We start from the raw sequence: 10337 nt of genomic DNA on the forward strand, positions 1-10337 counted from the left end.
CTACCAAGCGTAAAGTAGATAGCTAGTGGGAAGCAGCCGCATAGCACAGGGAGATCAGCTCGGTGCTTTGTGACCACCTAGAGGGGTAGGATAGGGAGGGTGGGAGGGAGGGAGACGCAAGAGGGAAGAGATATGGGAACATATGTATATGTATAACTGATTCACTTTGTTATAAAGCAGAAACTAACACACCATTGTAAAGCAATTATACTCCAATAAAGATGTAAAAAGAAGAAAAAGAGAAAATCTTTTTTTAAAACATAAAAGTTATAAACCTTATAGTTACAGGAATTGCATAAAACTCTTTCCTTATATAAAACAAGATGATATTTCAACTTTCCTTCTTAAATTTACTTTTAAATAACTTGATTCAGTTTTTACATGAATTGACAAGAAACGTTATTGTATTTGCTATAAAATGTTTATTGGGGATGCAATTTGCCATATCACCAAATAGACTGTTAATAAAAATCCTATGTGAGAAATAGGATTTTCAACGGCAACAAAAGCAAAAATAAACAAGTGGGACTACATCAAACCAAAAAGCTTCTGCACAGCAAAGGAAACCATCAACAAAATGAAAAGACTTGTAAAAATTGGGAGAAAATATTTGCAAATACGATAAGGGGTTAATATCCAAAATATATAAAGCACTCATACAACTCAACAGCAAAGAACCACAATTTGGGCTTCTCTGGTGGTGCAGAGGTTGGGAGTCCACCTGCCGATGCAGGGGACGCGGGTTCGTGCCCCGGTCTGGTAGGATCCCATGTGCCGCGGAGCGGCTGGGCCCGTGAGCCATGGCCGCTGAGCCTGTGCGTCCGGAGCCTGTGCTGCACAATGGGAGAGGCCATGACAGTGAGAGGCCCGCGTACCACAAAAAAAAAAAAAACAACCAAACAAACCACAATTTGATCAAAAAATGGGCAGATGATCTGAATGATGGACAACAGGTACATCAATAATTGTTCAACATCACTAATCATCAAGGAAATGCAAATCAAAACCACAATGGGGATATCACCTCACACCTGTCAGAATGGCTATTATCAAAAAGACAAGAAATAACAAGTGTTGGTGAGGATGTGGAGAAAAGGGAACCCTTGTGCACTGTTTTGGGGAGTGTAAATTGGTGCAGTCAGTATGAAAAACAGTATGGAGTTTCCTCAAAAAGTTAAAAATAGAACTGTCATATGATCCAGCTATTCCACTTCTGGGTATTATCCAAAGGAAACAAAAAAAATAACTCAAAAACATATATGCACCTCTCTGCTCACTGCAGCATTATTTACAATAGCCAAGACATGGAAGTAACCTAATTATCCATTAATGAATAAATGGATAAAGAAAATACTGCATATATACACACACACACACGCACACACACACACACACACGATGGAATATTATTCAGCCATAAAAGAAGGAAATCTTTCCGTTTGTGCCAACATGGACAGCACTTGAGGGTTGAGGATATTATGTGAAATGAGATAAGTCGAAGATAAATACCATATAATATCACTTACATGTAAAATCTAAACAAAACAAAACAAACAAAAGCAAAAACCAGAACTCACAGATACAGAGAACAGATTGGTGGTTGCCAGAGGTGGGGGGTGGGGTGGAGGGTGGGTGAAATGGATGAAGGTGGTCATAAGGTACAAAATTCCAGTTATAAAATAAATAAGTCCTGGGGATGTAATATATAGCATGGTAACTATAGTTAATTATACTGTCTTGTATATTTGAAAGTTACTAAGAGTAAATCTTAAAAAGTTCTCATCATAAGAAAAATATCTGTGCCTCAAAAAAATTATTTTTCTTTTTGTCAAGGAGAATAATGTAGCTGACCATGTTTCCTTTTACATTTTGTCTTCTAGGAAGCTCAGACTTAAATTTTAGGTTAAATATAGTTAATATGAAGACTTTCTATTTCAAAAAAATATTTTGCCAATTCTGAATCTTTACTCCTTATTTCTATTATATTATTGAATGTGTTCTTGCTATAAGACCTTGTGGGAAGTTGTGCTGCATTCTTGACATAAAAGACCAGTACATGACTTTGGGCTTCCCTGGTGGCACAGTGGTTAAGAATCCACCTGCCAGGGGACACTGGTTCGAGCCCTGGTCCAGGAAGATCCCACATGCCGTGGAACAACTAAACCCGTGTGCCACAACTATTGAGCCTGCGTTCTAAAGTCCGTGAGCCACAACAACTGAAGCCCGAGTGCCTAGAGCGTGTGCTCTGCAACAAAAGAAGCCACCGCAATGAGAAGCCTGACACCTCAACGAAGAGTAGCCCCCACTCACAACTACAGAAGGCCCACGAGCAGCAACAAAGACCCAATGCAGCCAAAAATAAATAAATAAAATTTAAAAATTAAAAGAAAAAAAAAGGCCAGTACATGACTTAAAGCTAATGCCCTAGCCTTACCATCACAAACCAGGAAGAACAGTTTAATATCAAATATGACAAAATTAATATTTCTACTTAGGGAAAATGCTTTCCACTTTCCAGTGGATAATACTAACTAATTTTATTCATTAGATCTGTAACTTTTGCATTGGGTGGGTAAGTTTTACAGCTAGCTCATCCTGAAGGTTTATCTGGACATAATATTAAAAATCAGATGGGCAGAAATTATAAGCAAGTCTTTAATGACTGATGCCAATTATAACAACAATTCTTTCAGAAAAGAGTTCAGCCCAAAACAATCTATTCCATGTTCAATAACAAAACAACAGCAACAAGCAAACAAAAAAAACAAATAAAAACCCCTTGATACTTCAATAAAGAAAGTGTAGTCATCATTGTAGACATTCTTGGGGCTCATCTGTTTTTGAAGATGGGCTAGCCCTAAGGGGAAAAGTACCAGATTTCAAAGCAGAAATTCTGAGCTAAATTCCGATTCTGCTTCTTGATGTCTACCTTGGGTGGGGTTGGGGGAAAGGTTGGAATGATTAAATTAGCTAATAAAATTAAAAACACATTTTTGGACTTACTTCACTTCAGTATTATATTCTCTAGGTCCATCCATGTTGTTGCAAGTGGCAATATTCTTTTTTATGTCTGAGTAATATTCCATTATGTATATATATATACCATTTCTACTTAAACCAATCATCTGCTGATGGGCACTTGGGTTGTTTCCATGTCTTGGCTATTGCATATAGTGCTGCTATGAGCATTCGGATGCATGTATCTTTTTGAACTAGAGTTTTCATATTTTCAGTCTGCCCAGGAGTGAGATTGCTGGATCTACTTTAGTTTTTTAAGGAAACTCCATACTGTTTTCCACAGTGGTTGCACCAATCTACATTCCCATGAACAGTATAGGAGGGTTCCCTTTTATCCATACCCTCTCCAGCTTATATCATTTGTAGACTTTTTGATGATAGCCATTCTGACAGATGGGAGATGATACCTCATTGTGGTTTTGATTTTCTTATCTCTAATAATTAGTGATGTTGAGCATTTTTTCATGTGCCGTTGGCCATCTGTATGTCTTCTTTGGAGAGAGGTCCATTTAGGTCTTCTACCTGTTTTTTACTTGGATAGTTTGTTTATTGAGTTGAATGAGTTGTTTGCATATTTAGGATATTGACTCCCTGTCTGTCACATCATTTGCAAATGTTTTTTTCCCATTCCATAGGAGGTCTTTGTTTTGTTGATAGTTTCCTTTGCTGTGCAAAGGCTTTTAAGTTTCATTAGGTCTCATTTGTTTATTTTTGTTTTTATTTCTTTTGCCTTGGGACACTGATGTAAGAAAATATTGCTATGGTTTATGTCAGATAATGTTTTGCTCATGTTCTCTTCTAGAAGTTTAATGGTGTCATGTCTTATATTTAAGTCTTTAAACCACTTGGAGTTTATTTTTGTGTATGGTGTGAGGGAGTGTTCTAACTTCATTGATTTACATGTGGCTGTCCAGCTTTCCCAACACCACTTGCTGAAGAGACTACCTTTTCTCCATTGTATATTTTTGCCTCCTTTGTCATAGATTGATTGACCTTAGGTGTGTGGGTTTATTTTGGGGCTTTCCATTCTGTTCCATTGAGCTGTATGTCAGCCAATAACCAGCTGTTTTGATTATGCAGCTTTGTAGTATTAAGTGTGGAAGGGTTATGCCTCCAGCTTTGTTCTTTTTCCCCCAGGATTGCTTTGGCAATTCTGGGTCTTTTGTGGTTCCATATAAATTTTAGGATTATTTGTTTTAGTTCTGCGAAAAAATGTCATAGGTATTTTGATAGAGATCATGTCAAATCTGTAGATTGCTTTGGGAAGTCTGGCCATTTTAACAACGTTGATTTTCTTTTTTTTTTTTTTTTAAGAAAGCACATTAAGCTTTAATATAGAAATATTTAGGTTACACTTGTGCTCAAGTAATAATAAAACATTTGTTCTTCTCGATCTCATACATTCTCTCCTCAGGAATGGCCCATCTCCTGCACGCTTGGAGCAACCTTTGGCTACGTGGCTGGCCTTGTTACTTCACCACTCTGGATATACTGGAATAGAAAGAAACTTCTAGTTGAAATAAAGTATTTATAATAGATTGTGGCTTCAGATGCTGTTTGTTGCTTCTTGGACCTTTAAGAAACATTCTTAATCAACTTTATAGAATTCTGAGGACAGGGTTTTGTTTTGTTTTTTTTCCTTTCAAGTTTTAAACTGCTTCATTATTTTTAAGAGGTCTGGGTATAGCTTTAGCATTTCATATGCTTTCTGAGAAATGGACAGTTTACTTGGCCACTGAAGACGTTTCTCACGTAATTAAACAACAGTTTATACATCTTGATCCTATTCTTTTTTTTACTGTGTGTTTCTTTGGAGTTAAAATGGCTATGATAGCCTCATCAAAAACAGTCTTCAATCCCTTCTGGGTTAAAGCTGAACATTCTACATAGCAGCACGCACCTATCTCTTTTGCTAGTTTCTGTCCTTGTTCCACACATATAGGTTTTTCCTTCATATCATTCAGTCTTGCTAAAGTTTTGGGGTCATCTCGGAGATCAATCTGAGTTCCTATTAATAAAAAGGGTACATTTGGTGCGTATTCCTTAAGTTCTGGTACCCACTCTTCTTTCACATTTTGAAATGAGGCTGGATTTACCACAGAGAAGCATATAAGGAAGACATCAGTCATTGGATAAGATAAAGGCCTCAGACGATCATAGTCTTCCTGTCCGGCTGTGTCATAGAGTCCCAGGAGGTACTGCTTGCCCCCTACGGTGACGCTGACTGCGTAGTGGTCGAAGACGGTGGGCACGTACTCCTCCGGGAAGGCGTCGTTGGCATAGCTCATGAGTAGGCACGTCTTGCCCACCGCCCCGTCGCCGACCACCACGCACTTGAGCATCAGTGCGCCGGGCCCGTGAGCCACGCTGCTGCCGGCCAGCCTCCGGGCATGGTCCCCCCGGAGCCCTCGCCCCGGCCCCGGGCTCAGCCCCAGCCCGCCTGGGGGGTCCGCCGCCGCCGCCGCTCAGCGCAGCACGGCCGACCCCCCGGCACCATGCAGCGACTCCCCCCGCCCGAGGGGAGGGGGCGGCGGGCCCGGGGCGCTGCCGCCGCCTCGGTCGCTGCCCGGATCCTCGCCCGGGCCCCGGTCGCCGCGCCCGCCCGCTTCCCCCGCCGCTCGGCGCCCGCGCCCTCTCCCCGGCCCGGCCTCCCCAGGAGGATCCTCTGGATCATCAACAACGTTGATTTTCTAATCCATAAGCATGGGATATTTTTCCATTTCTTTGAATCATCTTCAATTTCCTTATCATGTTTTTATAGTTTTCAGCACATAGATCTTTCACTTCCTTGATTAACTTTCTTCCTAGGTATTTTATTTTTTTGACGCCTTTTTTTTTTTTTTTTTTGCTGCATTGGGTCTTCCATTGCTGTGTGCGGGATTTCTCTAGTTGCAGTGAGCAGGGACTACTCTTCGTTGCGGTGCGAGGGCTTCTTACTGCGGTGGCTTCTCTTGTTGTGGAGCACAGGCTCTAGGCACACAGGCTTCAGTAGTTGTGGCACATGGGCTTCAGTACTTATGGCTTGCAGGCTCTAGAGCGCAGGCTCACAGTTCTGGCTCACAGGCTTGGTTGCTCCACGGCATGTGGGATTGTCCCAGACCAGGGCTCGAACTCATGTCCCCTGCATTGGCAGGCAGGCTGTTAACCACTGCACTACCAGGGAAGCCCTTTGATGCAATTTTAAGTGGGGTTGGTTTTTTTGCTTTCTCCTTCTGATATTTCATTGGTAAAGAAATGCCACAGATATCTGTATATTATTATTGTAGCCTGCTACCTTGCTCAATTAATTTATTAGTTGTAATAGTTTTTGTGGGGAGAATATAGGGTTCTCTCTATAGAGTATCATGTCATCTGAAAACAGTGACAGTTTTACCTCTTCCCTTCCAATTTGGATACCTTTTATTTCTTTTTCTTGTCTGATTGCTGTGGCTAGGACTTCCAATACTATGTTGAATAGAATTCATAAGAGTGGGCATCCTTGTCTTGTTCCTGGTTTTAAAGGAAAGGCTTTCAGCTTTTTGTTGTTGAGTATTATGTTGCCTGTGGGTTTGTCATAAATGGCTTTTAATGTGTTGAGATATGTTCCCTTATACCCACTTTGGTAAGAGGTTTTTTTTGTTTGTTTGTTTTTTGTAAAGACCCAAACTACCTGATGGCTTTCAGAGGAAGGGTTTTTATTATTTATTTATTTATTTGGCTGTGTTGAGTCTTCATTGTTGCATGCAGCCTTTCTCTAATTGCAGCGAGTGGGGGCTAATATTTGTTGTGGTGCATGGGCTGCTCATTGCAGTGGCTCCTCTTATTGTGCAGCACAGGCTCTAGGCACACAGGCTTCAATAGTTGTGGTACGTGGGCTCAGTAGTTGCGCATGGGCTTAGTTGCTCTGTGGCATCTTCCTGGACCAGGGATTGAATGCAGTGTCCCCTGCATTGGCAGGTGAATTCTTAACAACTGCGCCACCAGGGAAGTCCCTTGGTAAAAGTTTTTATCATGAATGGATGTTGAATTTTGTCACGTTTTTTGTCTATTGAGATGACCTAGTGGTTTTTGTCTTTCCTTTTGTTAAGGGGGTGTATCATACTGATTGATCTGTGTTATGTTGAACCATCCTTGAGACCCTGGAATAAGTCCAACTTGATCATGGTGTATGATCCTTTTTGTGTATCATTGGATTCAGTTTGCTAACATTTTTTTGAAAACTTTTGCATCTGTATTCATCAGAGATATTGGCTTGTAATTTCCTTTTTTGTAGTGTCTTTGTCTGGTTTTATTATCAGGGTGGTTGTGGCTTCATAGAATGAATTTGGGAGTGTTCCCTCCTCTTCAATCTTTTGGAATAGTTTGAGGAGGTCAGGTATAAATTCTTTTTATGTTTGGTAGAATTCCCCAGTGAAGCCATCCAGTCCTGGACTTTGTTTTCAGGGAGTTTTTGTTTTTTTACAGATTCTATTTCACTTCTAGTGTTTCTTCTTGACTCAATTTTGGCAGGCTGTATGTTTCTAGAAATTTGTCCATTTTTTCTAGGTTGCCCAATTTGTTGGCATATAACTGTTCATAGTACTCTCTTTTGATTTTTTGTATTTCTGTGGTATTGGTTGTTATTTCTCCTCTTTCATTTCTTATTTTGTTTATTTGGGTCCTCTCTCTTTTCTTCTTCTCTTTACTTCTTTTAGAATTCAATATCAAGAAACAGTCTTTTTTTTTTTTTTTTTTTTTTGCGGTACGGGGGCCTCTCACTGTTGTGGCCTCTCCCGTTGCGGAGCACAGGCTCCGGATGCGCAGGCTCAGTGGCCATGGCTCACGGGCCCAGCCGCTCCGCGGCATGTGGGATCCTCCTGGACCAGGGCACGAACCCGTGTCCCCTGCATTGGCAGGCGGACTCTCAACCACTGCGCCACCAGGGAAGCCCAAGAAACAGTCTTTTTAGACCAACTGACAATGTGTTCATTTGTCAGATATAAGAATTATATAACCAGTGTTTCCTTGCCTTGAATACAAGAAAGTTCAAACTAAAATTTATGCTTGATTATGGGAATTATGTTAACTAAAAATTTAAAATTATGACTCTTCTATTTCTCCTTCCATTTTTAACTTTTATATCTTAGTCAGTTCTACTATAAAACTTTTACTGAAAGCTACTTTAAATCCTTTCTGAAAGTAAGAAAGTTATACATTTCTTAAATTTGTTAGAACTTTGTTAGTACTTCAAAGAAAAGGGCCCCATACTATTCACTTTTGTGTCCCTGGGCACTTTAAAATTTATCCTTAAATTTTGCTTGCAGCATAGTACACAATAGAAATTGAACTATGAATGGCTCATATTATCATTTGAAGAATTGCTACACAATGGGAATGGAATTCATTAATTCCATAATTATTTACTGAGCACCTACCATGTGCCAGACACCATTTTGAAGCCAGTGATACTGTGATGAACAAGATGACGGTCCTGGGACTCATATTTTAGTAGGAGAGGACAAATAATAAACACATAAGCAAATAAGATACTTTCAGAGAGTAATAAAGGTCTTGAAGAAATCACCTGAGAACCTGGTGGAAGTTGGAAAGGATACCTCAAGATAATGTGTATTTTCATACTACCATCCATGAAAAGATCTGAATTGTCAATTTGAAAGGGATACTGCCTATATCACCAGTTCAATCTTTGGGGGCACTTTTTTTAAAACAATGCTAAGGAGTCTCATTTAAGGATTTAGAAGTAGAAGATGTTGAACACTGTATCATTAGAGCATCAAAATAACACAAGCAATTATGTTATTTAAGCTCATTATATGAACAATAGAACAGTCTTTTGACTTTCACTAAGGTAGTCTTCTATTTTTATCTCTTAAGTTTCCTCTGCATTTTCCTAGGTTCTCTTCACTGTAACCTTTCTTCCAAAAGATGAGTGGATCATAAGCCAAAAGATAAACATATATCACCAGCTAGGATAAGTACTTAAGTTTTAGTTTCCCTGATGTGAATTAGATAGGTGTAATATCATTGAGGCCATTGTTTTCTCTTCTTCATGCAATTGCAGCATCCTCTGGTGGGCATTATTTTATTTAATAGCTTTTGAGAAAAGCTTTTACAGTTTTTGAGAAATAGCTTTTATGACATTTAGCACAGAAATAAAGTGCTTCATTATTTTCACTAAGTTACCAACTTCACAAAGTATTATGTTAGTGCTTAGTGTCAAATTTAAACAAGCATCTGAGAGATATGCAATTACATAAGTACAAATAATAATGACACTACTACAGATAAATGGTAATACATTATTCTGGAAAATCTTCAGTTGAATTTTGAGGGAAAAACAAAAATTTATCATGAGATTTAAATTCTCTAATTGTACCCTATCCTTTTACATATTTTGACTTCTATCCCATGGTACATTTATTAGCTATTCAGAAAAACTAAAAAGCACAACTGAAAAGGGTAAAATAAGTTATTTAATATAATTTTTTAGCCAATGGGACAAAAATTTATTGTTTCTAATGAGTAATACAAAATTAATGAAATAAAACAGCATAATTTATAAAACAAATAGCAAAGATTCTTAGTTTTTATAGGATGATTTACAACTCAATCTCATAAATAGGTACTGATAATCTATAATAGAACATATAAGAAAAGTTGGAGATTAGTGCTTTTTCATTTCTGTAATCTATTTCCTTCTAGTTATAGATGTTGCTGCTTTCCAAGGAGAACCTGTAATAAGGAAAAAGGTCTCAAGAGAACAAAGACAAAGTTGTGATAGTGGGATTAATTGGAAACCCATCCCAGAGCCCTGAGATTCCAATATCAGAGACAGGGATAGAATGCCAGGAGAGTAAATTATGCGTGGTTAACACATCATAAATGCTTATTATAACAAATAACTGAAGAGAAGATGGCACTTAAGTCAGAACTTAATGGATGCATAAGCTAAGAGTAAGTATAAAAGAAAGAGGGACTCAAATGCTTATGAATCAAGAGGGGTACTCTAGAGTTGCCAAATTCTAACCAGAGGCGCAATTACAGCTGCTATCTGGGCACAGAAAACAAAACCACGAGTATAAGATAAGTGGTTAGCCAGCCTAGAAGAATCACTAGGGCATTTTTTTTCTTTAACTGAAGTATAGTTGACATAGAATATCATGTTAGTCTCAGGTATACAACAGAGTGATTCAACATTTATACAGTATGAATTTATCACCACAATAACTCTAGTATCTATCTGTCACCATACAAAGTTACTGCAATATTATTGACTATATTCTCTATGCTGTACATTACATCTCTGTGACTTATTTTATAACTAGAAGTTTGTACCTTTT

General features: G+C 38.7%; 1 protein-coding gene across 1 annotated transcript; it reads right to left on the minus strand.

Annotated features, from left to right (window-relative positions):
• Positions 1-4312: 4312 nt before the first annotated feature.
• On the minus strand, positions 4313-5458 carry LOC308612213 (rho-related GTP-binding protein RhoQ-like). Its single transcript, XM_081224557.1, has one exon. It carries the CDS (start codon positions 5358-5360, stop codon positions 4767-4769), a length of 594 nt encoding a protein of 197 aa, XP_081080683.1. The 5' UTR covers positions 5361-5458; the 3' UTR covers positions 4313-4766.
• Between the last annotated feature and the right edge of the window lie 4879 nt (positions 5459-10337).

The sequence above is a fragment of the Mesoplodon bidens genome (assembly GCF_964165515.1).
Source record: "Mesoplodon bidens genome assembly, chromosome: 2".
In the NCBI taxonomy this organism is placed as follows: Eukaryota; Metazoa; Chordata; class Mammalia; order Artiodactyla; family Ziphiidae; genus Mesoplodon; species Mesoplodon bidens.

Coding starts and splice junctions, on each gene's coding strand:
- LOC308612213 (XM_081224557.1), bottom strand. CDS start 5,360: ATGCTCAAGTGCGTGGTGGTCGGCGACGGGGCGGTGGGCAAGACGTGC.